This window comes from Meleagris gallopavo, chromosome 1, assembly GCF_000146605.3.
Source record: "Meleagris gallopavo isolate NT-WF06-2002-E0010 breed Aviagen turkey brand Nicholas breeding stock chromosome 1, Turkey_5.1, whole genome shotgun sequence".
NCBI classification, from domain to species: domain Eukaryota; kingdom Metazoa; phylum Chordata; class Aves; order Galliformes; family Phasianidae; genus Meleagris; species Meleagris gallopavo.
Genome location: NC_015011.2, coordinates 13,312,075 through 13,329,207, shown reverse-complemented (window position 1 = coordinate 13,329,207; position 17,133 = coordinate 13,312,075). Strand labels below are relative to the sequence as shown.

Sequence of the window (17,133 nt, the reverse complement as noted above, 5' to 3'; positions counted from 1 at the left end):
GATGTCAGTAATTCCTTTTATTTACAAGATTAATGAACCTACAACCTGAAACTTCCCTTTGTGTGCTAATACTGAGGATATTGACTTGCACAGCATGATTTTGTCACCAGCCTAAGAAGCTAGGAGGGAAGGAGTGCACATAGCTTAGAAATCTGAAGACCTAATAAAAATTGGGCAGCAAAACATTGATGCAAATTGGGTACATTAAAAGGCTTGCCATCAAAGCAAAATGAACTCTGACAAAACCTTGATTTCCTCTCTAAGTTTGTTCTAAGTAAACTTACACAGAGTTTGATCTTAGAAAACACATGAGCAGCTCCATTAGGTCCAAATGACCAATTCATGAACATACTGAAGGATAGGATTCATCTAGAGTAGGGACTAGAGTGGGTTAAGATCCTCCATGCTTTATTTTTCAAAAATATCAAGTAGCCAATTGAGTGATTCATGCAGCAATGGGCCTTTAGTGATATAAAAAAAATCTCTTTTATCTCTTGTTATTTTATTCTTGCTAATTACAACTATAATTAGAATTCAATTGGAAGGGCCCTCCAAAGATCATCGAGTCTCACTGTTCGGACACTTCAGGGCCCACCAGAAGTTAAAGCACATTAATGAGAGCATTATCCAAATGCCTCCTGAACACTGATGGATGTGGGACATCAACCACCTCGATAAGAAACCTGTTTCAGTGTTTAACCACCATCAGAGTAAAGAAACTTTTCCTAATATGAACTCTGAACCTCCCCTGGTACATCTTTGTGTCATTCCCTTGTGTTCTAAATTGTATATATTGATTTGAAAAAATAATACATGAAAAATGTCTTTCAGCTCCAAATTTTAATATCAATTAAAAAAAAAACAAACCTGGAAAGTGCCTTTTTGAAGCTGAAGAAGCAGAAAAACAACTCAAACCTGAATATCAAAGCCAAGCAGAAATGAGAAACCAGACCCTTGGCCCATGAGTCCCCATTATGTCCCACAGAAGACACCTGTTGCTCATGTTTTCTCACTGCCATGTTCCAAAGAGCTTCAAGCTGGAGTAGATGGATGTCTTATTTCCAAAGCTCTGTTTTCTTTTCAGTTTGCAGGTTGATCACAAAAAATGGTATCCCCAGGTATCTTCTTACTCAGAAAGAAGCATGGGTAAAACTGCAGCACAGATAACTGCCTCAGATCACAGTCATCATTGGTCAAGAAATGCATTTAATCTCTAAACTGCAACAGGTTCAAAGGAACTTAAGCTGAATGGGACTTATTTCAGAACTCTTGTTTTCTGTAGCCAGCAAAGACTTTTCTTGGATTTTTAGTTAAAACTGCATGTTCTGAGAAATGAGAGAACCTTCTTTCATTAGTTTCTGTTTTCTAATGTTTTTAAAATTCAGTAGTCATTGGCATAAGCAGTATACAGGCAAATTAAAATCTATACTTTCTCTTTTATTAAACAAGAGAAAGATCATATAACTTTTTTTTAATTATTTGTTTATTGGTTACTTCTGAAATTTCAGTTTGTTTTCACCTAGTAATTCCGCTAATTGCCAGTAACTGTTAGGGTAAAATACCTGGAAATACTGCCAATCTTCACTGGCAGTTTCCAGTTAATGACATCTGCTTACAATACATGGTTCTTTTTTACAGAAATTAGGGTGTTCAGAGATTTACAGGGAATCACACATTCTCTCCCTAGAAGGACCTACATCAAAAACAAAGTAGAAGTAACAGGACAATGTGAAACTTGTAGGAACAAACACATTCCATCAAGCTCAAGGAGAAATTCACTGAGAGTGTCCCTTTTGACAATTTCCATTTGACTTCAAGTGCTTTTCTACAAGGATTCAGATAGAGAACTCATCATGATGCCCTAAAAATCTTCACAAAGAAAGAGTTTTAACCATAGATGACACACACTACTAAGTATTCTTGTAAATACAACAGTTGATTAATTGTTTGATAATTGATTAAAAGTCTTGTAATACAACAGTTAGATTAATTATTTAAGTTTCAGTGACTTCAGCTATAATGTGATACTCACATGTCAGACTCATGTCATGTGAGGCAATGCCACCCCATACACCTCTGCACCTCCAAAGCCTCTCACATTGCTTGTGGCAGGATGGCAGGGACTTGGGGGAGCTCTGCCTAACAGAACCACATGTTGGGAATATTTTTCCTAGGAGAAGCATGAAAGTATTCCTTAAGGTGGGATTTCAGTTATAGGCTACAGTTATTTAACTGGAGCCACCGAGACCTCCATCATAGCCACAGAACCTGTGAAGATGCTCATGGAGCCTCTGAGGCCAAAGTTGTTGGGATCCACATCAAACTAAAAATGAAAATCTAAGCTTTATAGCTTCCAGGCATTCAGCTGGGCACATGACACTGAATATTTCACAGAAACCACTGGAGCTGACAGAATTTTGACAAACCATGTAGCCTGCCTAGCAATAGAAAGCAAGGAGTAAGGTCAAAGTTTCTTCTGGAGAAGAAATGAGAGCCAAGTCACCCTTTAATCTTGGAACAAAGTCTAAAGGAAAGCATGATAAACTGTACTGGGGGCTATGGAAGTTAATCTTTTGTCTAGGAACAGGCCAGGAGCCTGGTCAGATGAATTTATTTATACATTTATTTGTTTAGATTTCTTAACACTCTGAGATCCTCTGACTCTGTACTAGGTAGAATGACTTGCTCCTGGATGTACCACTCAAACAGAGTTCTTTACTCATGCACTTTATCCTCTTTTGCTGATATAACTCACTCAAACAAATCCGTCTTATCTTTGACCTGAAGATGCTCCCAGTGAGATGACTTTGAAGGCTATGCTGTTCCTATCAGCATTTGGCACAACATGACATTATTTTTCTGATCTCTTCTGTCCATTTTGATTTTTTCAGAGCTGCCTTGCAGTTGCTACATGAAAATTTCAGTGTGTATGTTTAGGGTATGTCTGCATAGCATTGTTTGGTGCTACATGGGAATACATAAGCTGGCAATAAGTGGCTCTGAAACCAAAAACACTGGAACTATAGCAGAACCTTTGATCAAATTAATATACTAATGTGAGAAGCAAGGTACAAGACACAGAATCACAGTATCACAGAATCACAGAATTGTAGGGGTTGGAAGGGACCTCTAGAGATCATCGAGACCAACCCCCCTGCCAAAGCAGGTTCCCTACACCAGGTCGCACAGGTAGGCGTCCAGGCGAGACTTGAATATCTCCAGAGAAGGAGACTCCACAACCTCCCTGGGCAGCCTGTTCCAGTGCTCCGTCACCCTCACCGTGAAGAAGTTCTTACGCACATTCGTGCGAAACTTCCTATGCTGCAGCTTATATCCGTTTCCCCTCGTCCTGTCTCCACGTACCACTGAAAAGAGACTGGCCTCACCACTATGGCCGCCACACCTCAGATATTTATAAACCTGGATCAGGTCCCCTCTCAGTCTTCTTTTCTCAAGGCTAAACAGACCCAGTTCACTCAGCCTTTCTTCATAGGGGAGATGCTCCAGGCCCTTCACCATCTTTGTGGCTCTCCTCTGGACTCTTTCCAAGAGATCCCTGTCTTTTTTGTACTGGGGAGCCCAGAACTGGACGCAGTACTCCAGATGAGGCCTTACCAGGGCAGAGTAGAGGGGGAGGATCACCTCCCTCGACCTGCTGGACACGCTCTTCTTAATGCACCCCAGAATGCCATTGGCCTTTTTGGCCACGAGGGCACACTGCTGGCTCATGGCCAACCTGTCGTCCACCAGGACACAATACAATGAAGATCCATATTCTGATATTGATGTAAGTTATATTTTGGATATTACTCTCCAACTCCATTAGTATGCCTTCTGCCTCAGGCAGTGCATTTTGATCAAAGCATTTTAGGTTAATTTAGGCTGTAAGGACCTCAGGAGGTCTAAATATCTGCTGCTGAGCTTGTTCCAGTTTACAATATTCTGTACCAAAAAGCCCAAAACTTGGATGCCATATTCTGGATGGAGTCTAATGAGTGCTGGGTAAAGGAAGATAATCACTTGCCCTCAGTTTATTGGCTGTGCTACTGGTAATACAGTCCAAAGTACTTTGCCCAAATAAATATTAGTGAAGGAAAACAAATTTCCCATAAAATTCAAATGGCCAAAGATTTTTAGCCTGTTTTTATTGCTGCTGACAGATTGTCATTTTCAGCTCATTTTTTTTCTGTTAAATTTTTGGTACAGAATTTACCTAGAAATAGTATTTTCTGTTCTGCCACTGTCTACAGTAAATGTCATCTTTAGGTTCATTGCTGTTCTTTCAAACTTTGGATTTGAGAGCTTCTTGGGATCAGTGAAATCCAATGCAGTTATTATTTGAATAAATTTGTTTGTCACTTGCACAGCCAACTGCCATGTTCAGTTACTACTGGAGGTGCTCAGCTACTCATCAATGGTGGCTATCTACTTGCTTGGGGAGAAAGAAAGGCATACCACAATATGATGGAGGTCAGGAGGAAAAGTGGGATCATGAACCTGAATCTGTTGTGCTCCTTAGAGTATTTCAGTCTCAGAACTTTTGGTTGGTTGGGCATTTTCTCTTACTCTCTTTCCATCTCCCCCAACCACATATCTTACCTGTGAAATAATTTTCTGAAAAATTCATGACTAGCTTAGCTGATTAATATGTATGTATCACAGTGCCCTTTACAGATTTTTTTCTATCTGGTCTTCTGCAAAGAACTTCCAAAGGGCTATTATATTCGATAAAGTTAAAACTCAGAGTCCCAAGTGGCTAATTATCCATGTTTTGTTACAATATTCGTTCTAGCAATCATGGAATTTTGAAATTCAGCTGAGGTAATCCGAAAAGGAACTCTTTAAATAACTGCATGGTCATGAAATACTGCAAAGAAGTTTTCTGAATTCATTTGCTATTGTAAGATACAGCTTTCCATATCTTGTATGCTGTCTTGTGCGCTTTTCTCGTCTCGATGTAGAGGCTGCAGTGTGGCCCCAACGTTATTTATTTCCTCAGAAATCAGTTTGGGCTAAAGAACAGATTCTTCTAAACATGTTTGGGATGCGGGGAAAGGACTGAATTAGGCTGTAACATGCAAAATGACGAATGGCCTCACTTGCCTTGATTTTTCAGAAGTGGCCAACAGTCAAAGTTTCAGATGGATTTGGTGGAAGATGGGTATCTCTCTCAAAATAAAGCTTTTTCTGACCCTACTTCCAAGGGACTCTATTCAGCCAGTTAAGCTTCAGCTGCTATTTGAAACAATCAAGGGTGCCTCTGTGCCTGTAGCTGCCACTAGATATGGCTATAGGTGCTCTGCTCCAACTACCTGTACTATCCCTTGATGTACCTGGTGCATCTCAAATGGCCTGTATCAAAGCAATGAAGTTGAACCCCAGCAAACTTAAGTTTTCCAGATGGAAAGTGAGCTATAATCCTTCAGACTTGTATTTATCTGTATTTATCAACCCCTGTACTCAGTGGTAACTTCTGTGCTTTTTATGGTCCAGCCAATTAAAAAAAAAATACTCCCTGTGCTTTTATCTGATAAGTTTTCAAATATTCAAATTTCTTCTGCAGTGCCCTAACTGGACAGGTGCACTCATGACCTCAGCTTTTATTTCAAATTCCTAAACTTCACCTTGACTAAAAATAAATACATAAATGAATAAATAAATAAATACATTTGCATGTGAATTATATCCCTGGTGGTTACCTGTTGAGTATCTCTTTGGGATAAAAGAAGAGAGAAAAATCTTCTTTGTGGGTGAATTTTGCTGTACTCATCCAAACGCGTGAATAAAGCAGTGCTCAGAGGCGAGAACAACCTCTGGGTTTGTCCAATACACAGCAGACAAATAGTGTCTCTGGAAACAACCTTGAGGGTCCCTTCAGCTTTAATTAGTGCAACAATTAATTAGCAGGTGTCAGCTTTTAATAACTTTTTTTTTTTTTCTTTTTAAACTTGGGGCAGAACTGGAAAAACAAAGCTGCAAACCATTATTTACTTACTGATTGTGGACCCTGACTCAGGCCTGTTCAGGGAGCTGATGATAACAAAGCCGAACCCTTCGTTCTCCTTGCGGTGGATCACCACGTCGCTGGTTTGCAGGCTGTGGGACGTGAAGCCCTCCGGGGGAGTCGCGTTGCTGCTGGAGACAGCGTGATTGCTGTTAGCATAAGTCGCGTAGTCACTTCTTGGAGAGCTGTGGTGCGTGGACACAGAGCCTGGGCTTCTGCCATTCTCTGGGCATGGCTCTCCTAAAATATAAGTCATGCCAGTTTTACAGTCTGACTTGCTCAGTGGATCTCAATTTACAGTACATTTGCTAATGCAACATGAATACACTTGGCTGTCTGTGGCCCAGACTGCTGCGAGTATTAAGCTGGGAGCTGTAATAGATGCAGAGAGACAGGAATCTGCACGATTATGCAGAGAAATCAAGGGCAATCAGATAAAGTAAGCATGAATACTCAGTGCTAAACTGTCTAACAGAAGGGAGAGGGAAGTAAAAACATTGGCTATCTGGATGGCTAAGTGTTAGTAAGCACCATTCCCTTGTCTGCTGGTGGATCTGTCATCAAGAGGAAAATGTGACCGTCTAATCCAATATAAATTATTTGTGTTTGGATTAAAATAATTTAAACAAGCAGCTAACACAGAGTAATTAGGATTAGCTGCATAATGTTCTTCTTACAAGTTGATTAGCATGCTCACAAGGCATTTATGGAACAGAGCAGTTATACAATGACAAATAATCACAGTCTTTCTGTGGGTGTTGTCACAGAAGCAGTGCTCATTTAAAGGTTTGGAAGATGCTCTTCTGTGATGAGTTGGAAAGGGCAGAAGGAATAGTGGTGTCCTTTACTGTTGTTTTAAAGTAGCAAAACCAGAGAACAATTTCAACCTTTAGGGATTAAACACTTTTTTAGTACTAGCATTTTAGCAATTAGAAACAGTAGGGTAAAAGATGAAAAATCAAAAGGAGTAATATTCCTTGCAGATCTAAGTTGTTTACACAGATCATTACATATTGAGATTTAATGCAGAACTTTCAGATAATTGTAAGTAATACATCTTCTCAGCAATGATGGGCTCTGAACACGGAGAGCTTATGCATGCACATGTGCATCCTAGGAAGAAAACTCGCAAATTAGACCTTCAATGTGTATGAATTAATAAAATAAACATCATCCAAGGCCAGGCTGCTGTTTTCTCAGTCAAGTGTGTCCTTTAGTAGTCCTTGTGCAACTATGGAATAAAGTGATTAGAGTGAATAAGGAGGAAGAAAAACAAACAATTATTGTACTCCTGTGTTAGAATTGAAAATCTCCAAGAGTTATTGAACCAAATCTGCAACTAAATGCCATAGTCGGTGACAAGAGAGATCTCATTTTCTGGCTGTCATGTTTCAGAAAACTGAATGCCATTTGTATCAGTATGGCTTCAACAGAAAGGAAATTATCTTACCCTACAGAATGACCAAGAGCTGGCTTGGACATAAATAAATGCAACTGAAGGCCATTAAGCAAGCATAGGAAAACAAAGATAAAGGAGAAGAAGTTCAAGCAGCTACCTGATTGTTAACTCTGCAAAAGATATTCATCAGAAAAATTACATTTTGCTTCTGCCTGTGAAGAAATGGCCTTTTAATCTGTGGTTTCCTAATCAAATTGTGCTTCTGGTTGATGAGAGTCTGTTCCCAGCCTGGGAGAGCTCTGTGTGAGGCGGTGGTCTCAGGCTGGATAATACATGGACATCAGCTGTCAGCCATCAGGTGAGGGTAGGGCAGCCTCAGTGCTCTCCAATCTATACAGCCACCTTGGATGCAATGTGGCTAAGGTGCTCGTACTTCATTTTTCAGTTATGCCCACAGCAGTCATTTTTAAAGTCTCCCACTAAGCTTATGTTGTAAGACAGACGATTAAAACTGTTCATCAATAGAAATGCTTAAATATTAATGAGTTATACACAAAGCTCCCCAGCATGGCGCTCTCAGGGACCCAGGTTAACTCCAGGTGTCTCACTGGCTTTCTCCATTCTGTGTGCCAGGAGACTGGACTGTCTCAGACCCTGAATTTTAACACATACCCCTCTCTACCCCTACGTAAAATAGCAGAATCACAGAACTGTAGGGGTTGGAAGGGACCTTTAGAGACTACCTAGCCCAACCCTCTGTTAAAGCAGGTTCCCTCCAGTAGGTCACACAGGAAAGTGTCCAGATGGGTCTTGAATATCACCAGGCAGAGCTGGGTAAGGAGCTGGCTAGCAAGCACCCGGCGCATTACCTTGGTTATTGGCCATTTTCCTAGTGCCTGGGGAGCTGCAGGGGGGCGTCGCGGCGGGCGGAGGGGGCCCTTTCTGGCTGCAGGCCTCTGCAGTTGGCAACAGAAGAAAGTCAGTCCCGCGGCAGCAAAATGGGGCTGCAACAGGGGGCTGTAGGATGAGGGGTGCGTTGAGGTTGGCTTTGGGGCAGGGGAGTGGAGGGGAGCAGCTCAGGCAGCGACAGCAGTCCAGGGCACAGGAGGTGGGCAACAGAACAGCTGAAGATGTGCTCATTTCTGGTGCCTCAGCAAATTGCACTAACCTCATCTGTGTTAGAAACAACACACTTCTTTCTTGGATAAGGAACAGTAGCAGTCCACTTCGACAGATGCTGCTGCACATTTTTCCAAGTTTGTATGTTATTCAGTCTATTCTAAAAATTTTATTTACTTCAGATCATTCATATTGTTTTAGCTTTACTCCCTGGAAGTGTCTGCTTGAAGGGAGGAAGTGGCCCTGCTTCCTAGCAGCCATTTCCTCCCTACAGAACGATTTCAGCCAGCTGACCTTGTATTTTGGGGCAAAAATCTCCAAATGGCATCAGTGAGACCAGAAATGGGCTTTTAACACATACGAGAATGGAATGAGTCCTTGTACTAGAGAGCTAACAGTCTCTGAGAATTTCTCTGGTTGCTTATACACACAGTCAGCATTAACAGCTTTAATTCAATGTAAACATTTTGTCCCAAAAGCAGACAAGAGGAGACAGCACAGACCAGGACAGCACAGAACAAACCCAGAGCAATCATGGCACACCGGGGCTGCCAGTGGGACACCCACTTCTGCAGGAAGCAACACTCAGCATTAGCGTTTTCATCACAGAAACAAGGGACACATATTCACAACTATTTGTTCTTCAAATGATGGAAAACATTCACTTCTATTTGTCAGAACCTGCTCATGCTGATAGCAGTGAGCTGTTTTTCCCAGTCTTCTTCACTCACCCGTAGGTAGCACCTTTCTCCGCACAGTAAGATTCACCTGCCCGTTTCGGGCAGCATTATGCATAAGATCAATCACATATCGGTGGGTTTTGCCGGCCACTGGAATCCCATCCACATACACCAGTTCATCACCGGGATGGAGGCGACCGTCCCTGTCTGCTGAGCCCATTGCAATTACTGCTCCGATGAGGATCTAGGCAGCAAAGGAACAAAGCCCTGATATATATACAGAGCACAGACACTTCCCCCATGAACAATACAGACATTTTCCCTTTCTGTTAAGATACAGTTTGTGACTCAGCAAGATCTGCGTATTCCTGAAAGCCATGTTCCTGCACTGTAGGTATGACTGAAGATGTTTTCTTGCTTTTGGTGAGAAAGAGAAATCCTGATCTCAGGATTATTAACCTGCTATCTTCAAATCAAGACAATTTATCTGTAAGGGATGGTGAGTTCATATAACCTACATTTTGCAGAATATCTAAACAGATTAATTCAATTTAATGGTCCTGTTAACTCAAATTTAGTTAGTCTGCATATTTCTTACTTGAGGCTACTTACTGCTGCACTGTGTAAGCACCTGGAGTAATGTGGCATGATTTAGTTGGCATGGTGATGGAATCATGGCTGGACTAGATGGTCTTAGTGTTTTTTCCCAACCTTGATGATTCTATGATTCTATCATTCTGCCATTCTATAATGCAGTTCAAGTCAGTTGTGGAAATGACCTCTTGACATAGAGTTTGCTTTGGGACTCTTTAGGGGAAAAAAAAAGTACTATATTAAATATTACTATTCATAAGGACTAATTGCTCAAGTAGTAACTGATTAGCAAAATGAAAAAATGTCAGCTTACTCTGTGCAGATGTTGTTTTCCCAAATCGATATTAAAAAGTAATTTGTATGGGACATATAAGATAGTAAAAAATCTGTTCAGAACCTTTTAATGACTTTCTCCACTTTCTGTGCACATAAATCCACATAATTTATTAGAAGAAGACATACATATTTCCCCTGTGGAATAACTGGTAGAATAGTCAAGACTGATTCTAACAGATCTTGCTTTCTTTGAAAGAATATTAAAGCATTCACAGAGCAAGTTCCAAATTTTCTTTTCTCCTGTTCAGTGCTAGAGTGAGCACAGAATGATGGATGTGACATGCTGTGTGACAATCCACTTTAAATAATAAAAGATAAAAGCCGTCTCGTATTGCTTTTCATGAAGAGCTGAAAAGGCTGATGTTGTAGTCACACAGGTGGTCTTGTTTTTTGTGGTCTCAGCTGCAGTTGGAAGCACCCCAACGGAGTGTTTAAATGAAACTCCCCGTATGGAGCCTGCAGAATTTTCCCCATTTTTTGCCCTGTCTTTGGCTCACTTCTGCTTAGAAAACGTAGCAAAGACAGAACAAGATTTGGCATTTTCCTGCTTCCTGATGTTATAAGCAATACCAGGCTGAGTTCCCAGAGATGTTCTTTCAGGTTCTCCATTCTCTTCTTCAAACACTGAAAGAATACACCTCAAAGCTTTAGAAAACACTTTGTGAAAAATCCAGCTATGAAATATGCAGTTATTCCTCTTCACTGGAGAAGAAATGATCTGTGCAAAGCCAAATTTAGCTGAATCTCCACAAAGCAACTCAAAACCTTTGCATTTTTCTATCTTGTCAAAACTTTTCTTAATTATCTTGGGTAGCTTCTTTAGCTTGTAGGATTGTAGGGATTATCTTCCTTCTTTTGCATTACTGGATATTTGCAGTTTCTTTATAATTGATTCTAGGCTGCCAAAATATTGAACAATTTGTGCATCTTTAAACTTTGAAGAAACATAAAGGCAGCTCACAGCATCAGTATATACTGCAAAGTGCAAAAACTCCTTCCACTTAGGGCAAACCAAGTAATTACTTCTTATCTTTTCAATGTCTACAGCGGAATGTGATTGTGTGCCTGATTTACACAAAAGGACACCGCTGGACAAAAGCAGCAGTGCTACTTCGAACACTGCAGGTAGCTTGTTCGCCAAGACGACGGCCACCGTAACTGTTACTGGGCATATGTAGAAGCAAGTATGACTTCATTCTCCTTTCTCATTTTCCATGTTTGAATTTGCTTCTTATCCACTGTGCGCTCTCATTTCATGGCTAAATAGTTTCCATAATAGCTATAAATTCTACAAGCAAAACACAAATTAAACAAAATATTTATCAGGATTATATTACCAGGTTTGAGATTACTTTGAATGCATAAGGAAAAGGATGATGACATTTATGGCAGTAAAGACGGTGTTGTAGAGAAAAAGGTAATTTTCACCCGCTGTTTGAGATTAAGCATGCAAAATGGTGGGATTAGGATTAGGAAGATTGTGACACAGCATAATCTGAATATGAAGCTTGGGTTTTATAGCTCATCCATGTTAATGCCTGTTTTGGTACTGAATTTCTTTGTGACACCTGCTAATTACTTGACTTTATGTTTCAGTTTCTCTCAATATAAATAGAATAGATTCACAGGCATGCAATAAAATTTATGAAATAGACATCTAAGGTGTGATAAATCTCACCTAATTTTAAATGTCTGTGATGTCTAGATCCAAGATAATCTTCTGAACTCTAACCAATGCTAAAAATAGGAGCTCCTAATGTGTGGTCTGAATTACCCTAACATTTTGCTCTGTAGACCTCTGTTATGTCTTAGAAATGTCTCTTTCTTGGCACTGAGCATAAAATACTGCAGGTCGCTCTGAAAGTAATGCCTCCTATTTATTTACATAGAAACTACAACAGAAGCAGTGAGCACAGTAATGCTGTTTGATAGTGCAAATTGTCACCTACAAAAAGCTATTTTTCAACACAGTCACCACCATTAGCTGTGTGTTTTTGCCAGTGATGAACAAGAGCCTGCATTTTGCACTAATGAAAATCTGCACCAGCAAAGATGCCCCACCATCGCTGTCACCACTGCTGAAATACAGAACAAACCATCTCACTGTTCTCACATCCACCATAAACATTCAGCAACAGTCAACCAATGTCAGTGATTTTATCTGCACAGAGGAATTCAATGATACATCTTTGCTTCATACACACTGCCACGCCAGATGACATTTTGCCAGACTGCCCTGCGCTGCCATCTTTCACAAAGCAACAAAATGTAAGGGAATAATGGTGGGAAGGTTCAATCTCTACTGCAATACCTCCATCTACCTCTGACATTGTGGACAACATAATAAAATAGGAGGCACTGCTTTTGGAGCAGCTCATCTACATCTTGCAGGCATTTATGGAATGAATCCCAGCCAGGTCGTGTTGAAAAGGAGAAACTCTTACTGTAATTATGTGCATGTTCCTGTGATTTTGAGTACAAGCTGTTTGAATGTATTCAAAATACTTCCCCACTTTGGGATGGCAATTTGTAGCTTCAGCAATGACCCTTTAATAGAGTCATTATCTACAGTTTGCCAGGCCACAGGGAGATGTGATAAATACCTTTGGTGGCTTGATCTCATGAGATTCAAGAGGTGACTAGAACAAGCCACAGTCATGATATTTGAGACACCTTCATAAACGTAAGTCTTTCTTTTGGAAAGCATCTTTATGCCTACAAATATTTGAAGTGGACTATTCTAGCAGCATTTTCTCCTTCTGAGGTGCTGAGCAGCTAGTGTAACTAGAAGCAAACTATGTTACAGTTCCTCTACAGTGTCAGTACTATTGTTTTGAAAAAATTTATGTGGATTCTGCCTCTTTGAGAAACTTAGTGGCTTATGCTGAAAAATCCATACTCCTTTTGAGGAATCAAATCACAAAGACAAAAGGCAAGGAAAGTTTCTTTTTGTTCTGTGTTACCTGGCTGCACAGCAGGAGAGCTGAAACAACCATTTCAAAGAGTCTCAGTTCTCATTTTATAGGAAATGCAAGGTTTGGAGCACAGGCAGAAGGTGCTGCTCCTTTTCTGGAGGAGAAAGGAATAGGAGGCTGTGGGTGGGCTGTCTGTGGGGGACAGGGAAGCAGTGGAGGTGAGAAAACAGAGTTAAGAGCTCTTGTATTTGGAGTACAAACGAGATGGAAACTTTTTTTTTTTTTAAGTGGAGCATGTCTGTCTTCTTTACTAGGGATGAATGTGGGCAGTGAAATGGGTGGACAGGCACAAAGGGAGTGAGAGCTGAGATGCTTGGCACTGTACCACCTAACTCTAAGGTTCCTTTCTGCCTCGTAGGCTCCTCAGTCTCAGGCTATGTTCTCTCATTCCTGGGCGCTTTGAGAAATGGTCTGTGGGGAGGGATAAATCCTGTGAGAATGACACATCTGGAGGTAAGTGCTTTTGTGTTTGCAAACCCTGAAATAGAGACAGCTGCTTTGAGGCTAAGTGCAGGCTGAGAGCAATTGTTAGTTGGACAGAGAAGCATCTTAGGAGGTGGTACACCGAAGGCAGCATTCCACTCCTGCTCTTCAAAAATAGCAAGTGCTTATATCACTGCACATGGTATACAGCTATGAGCATTTGTTTGACTTCAGACAATAAAGCCAGGACAGTCCCTTGCTGAAAAGAAATTTGAAAGAGCTGCTTCCTCTGTGACAGTTCACTGCATAATGACTATGGCTGGGGGGCAAAGGACTCCTTTCAGAATTCCCCCTCTGCTGGGTTTTTGAGCTGAGACATAAATTCATGTCTCTCACAACTCATGCAAGTATTCCTAACTGTTAGAGTACTAGATATTCTAAATCAGTGCTCACTCCCTCCTTTAGGTGGAAATCATTTCATTTTATATAAATGATCATCTTCTGGATGAGGCATTTCAGCTGCACTTTTCCCCTTGAGAATGTCATAAACCTCCAAACTGCAGAGCCAAACACACTCTCAGTGACTACTTAATTATCCATTTGTAATGAAAAATGAAATTGAAGGAGAAATCAAGAGAGACTTCCAAAGAATGCTTGAGCAGCTCTATAGCTAGGGGCACTTTCCCAAGAGGTGGGCATTGCCATCAGGTGCTACTGTCCTAAGCAGGTAGAGATTTCCAAATCTTCCACAGGTGCCAATTTTCTGCAGGATAAAACAGACTGTTTCCTCTACTTCCTGAGAGACTTTCTTTTTAGCTGCTTTCAGTGGGCAAGCTTAAAGAATGCACCCTGACTGGGCCATACAGAGAGGACAGGGAAAATGCTTAGGAGAATGTGAGGACGGTGGCTCCGTGGCTTGTTTTTGATGCACTGGGACAAAATGCATAGCAGAGCAATGCCAGAGTGACTTCAGGCACACTTGCAAGTGCTGGCAATGAAAGTGTCATTTTGATACTGAAGTCCTTCTGTATAAACACACCTTGGTTAGCTTTGAAAATCCATCCCAAATCTCAAATAGAGTCTTTATGTTTCAATCTGCACTTCGTGAAGTATCTTTTCCAGAATACAGTGCATTTGTTTTGTTTTACAGGAGGCATCAGTAAACTATCATATTTGATACTTTGATATTTTTGATAGATGCTGTCAATAGAGGATTTTCTGTTTTTCTTAGGATCATGTATTTGTTAGTGTTAATGCCTGAATGACAATTGTATTTCTGTGTAAGAATCCGAATACAGAATATACAGACCTATCAATTAGTTATACATTTCCTTGGAAACGGTTCACAGTGGTAACACAGAACTCAGACTACACATAAGGTTGTGATAATAAAATGTCATCGATATAGATATGGGATTAGTCCTCCCTAACAAACTACTTTTACATCATTATTATGTTATATCATCAAAGTTATTCTGAGGAAGTACCAATTCTGCCTTCCCTCCTCAAATCATTTTATTTACATACACATCTTACTGCTTACCAAAATACATACTCATTTCTTTCTAAAATTGTATATATTTTATACCTGTTTTCACCTGTGATAAATCTAAGTGGGCTTTGTCTGGTATTTTAGTTAAGGGAGTGTTTACATCCAAACAGAATAAAGCCAAGATTTATATGCTACATGCTTCACATGATCATATTATCTAACCTGGAGCACAGACTACAGCTCCCAGGTGGGGCCTTTTGTGATTCTGGAAATAAACGGCATTATTAATAGTATCTTTTAAACTTATGCATATATGTATTCTGCCTACAATGTAAACAGTTGGGCATAGTCTTGCATAGTTTGTCTTTTAAAATCTTCTCCCTAAAGTTAAAACAGTCTTGGAAAGTCAGGATGGAAAGTGTTGAGTGATGCATTGTGTCAAACCTGGTGATTCTAGCTTAATTTACTGAGACATCTTTCAGATGCTGACAACCTGAAAGCCCTGTTTTATCTACAGATAAACAGAAAAACATGCTTTAGTTGTAACACAGTGCTCAAGAAGTCACAGAATCACAGAATGGCCTGGGTTGAAAAGGACCACAGTGATCATGTAGTTTCAATCTCCCTGCTATATGCAGGGTTACCAACCAACAGACCAGGCTGCTCAGAGCCACATCCAGCCTGGCCTTGAATGCCTCCTTGGACAACCTGTTCCAGTGTGTCACCAACCCCTGTGTGAAAAACTTCCTCTTAATACCTAACCTAAACCTCCCTTGTCTCAGTTTAAAACCATTCCCCCTTGTCCTACCTCTATCAATCCATATAAACCCCCTCGTACTCTCTCCTGTCTATATGCTACCCTCAAGTACTGGAAGGCCACAATGAGGTCTCCTTGGAGCCTTCTCCAAGCTAAACAAGCCCAGTTCCCTCAACCTTTCTTTATGGGAGAGGTGCTCCAGCCCTCTGATCATCATGTAGTTCAGTTTGTATTATTACTATGCATTATTTTTTTTCTGACTTTACACAGAATTTAGACACGAAACAAGGAAAGTCAGGAAGAAATAACTCACAGGCTGCCCAGGCTCATCTCCTCCAAGGATCCTGAAGCCAAAACCAGACTCCATTCTCCGAAGGTGAACATCCAACTCCTTATAATCGGGACCTGGTTTAAAGGGAAACACCACTGAGCAAATCATTTTTATTTTTATTTTTATTTTATTTTTATTTTTATTTTTATTTTTATTTTTATTTTTATTTTTATTTTTATTTTTTTCCCAGAGAATTTTCACCACCTTCCCTCCCCTTTTGTGTTCATTGCACATGTTTAATGGCAGCCTTGTTAGAGCTGGTGGAAACAAATGGGACACAATGCACTGTACACAGACAAGGAAGAGAAACTTGAAAATGTAAGTGCCCTACAGAATGATTATGTTCAATAAAATACACTAAACCCAAACTACAGCACATTCACAGATGAACAGAACTGAAAAAGTCTTTCCAAAATAGAGGTTATGAAAGTGCCTTCCTCCTAAGACTGCATAATATTTTTCTGTTCAGCCACCTCTGGCATTTAATCTGTATTTTCCTTGCAATTTGTTAAAACCTAAAGAAAATAAACTCAAATGGGAGATAAAGATATATAGAAAAATTATCAGTCCAACTTACAAAAGATGAATAATCATTACAGGCCATTTTAGTTCCACACACATAGAAACCAATGTTTCTTTTTTTATAATGTAGCTTTTAAGTACTCCACTTTCAGGTATTACCTCCAATAAAGAATTTTCATGAAAGCTATCATTGTAAGCCTCTAAGTCTTAAGGTTTAAACTGAAAACTAACATCATTTACTTGAATTCCATAATGCTACTCAAGGTCTCAGCAGCTTTACAAATCATTAAAACTGCACTTCCATATGCCTGCATAACATGCCTGTAAACATATGTTCTGCACTGGAATGTCTCAGTTTAGGAATGTAGAATTTTAAAAAAATCAGTTTAAAAAACTTTCTTTTAAAAGTATCCTTAGCTTCATTTGGAAAAGCTAATTGTTTTGGGTCTTGATGCTCTCAAAAAGAGAAATTTTTAAATAAAATTTCAAATAGTATAAAAC

General features: G+C 40.1%; 1 protein-coding gene across 1 annotated transcript in view; it reads right to left on the bottom strand.

Annotated features, from left to right (window-relative positions):
• LOC100542772 (membrane-associated guanylate kinase, WW and PDZ domain-containing protein 2) overlaps nucleotides 1–16,229 on the bottom strand; it is a 54,368-nt gene extending 38,139 nt beyond the window's left edge. Inside the window, exons 1-4 of the mRNA XM_019610865.2 lie at nucleotides 16,093–16,229; nucleotides 9,254–9,446; nucleotides 8,273–8,359; nucleotides 5,996–6,244 (exon numbers count right to left, since the gene is read on the bottom strand). Of these exons, the coding sequence (XP_019466410.2) occupies nucleotides 5,996–6,244; nucleotides 8,273–8,359; nucleotides 9,254–9,446; nucleotides 16,093–16,218 (655 nt within the window). The 5' untranslated portion in view covers nucleotides 16,219–16,229. The remainder of the gene's footprint in view (nucleotides 1–5,995; nucleotides 6,245–8,272; nucleotides 8,360–9,253; nucleotides 9,447–16,092) is intronic.
• Nucleotides 16,230–17,133: the final 904 nt, after the last annotated feature.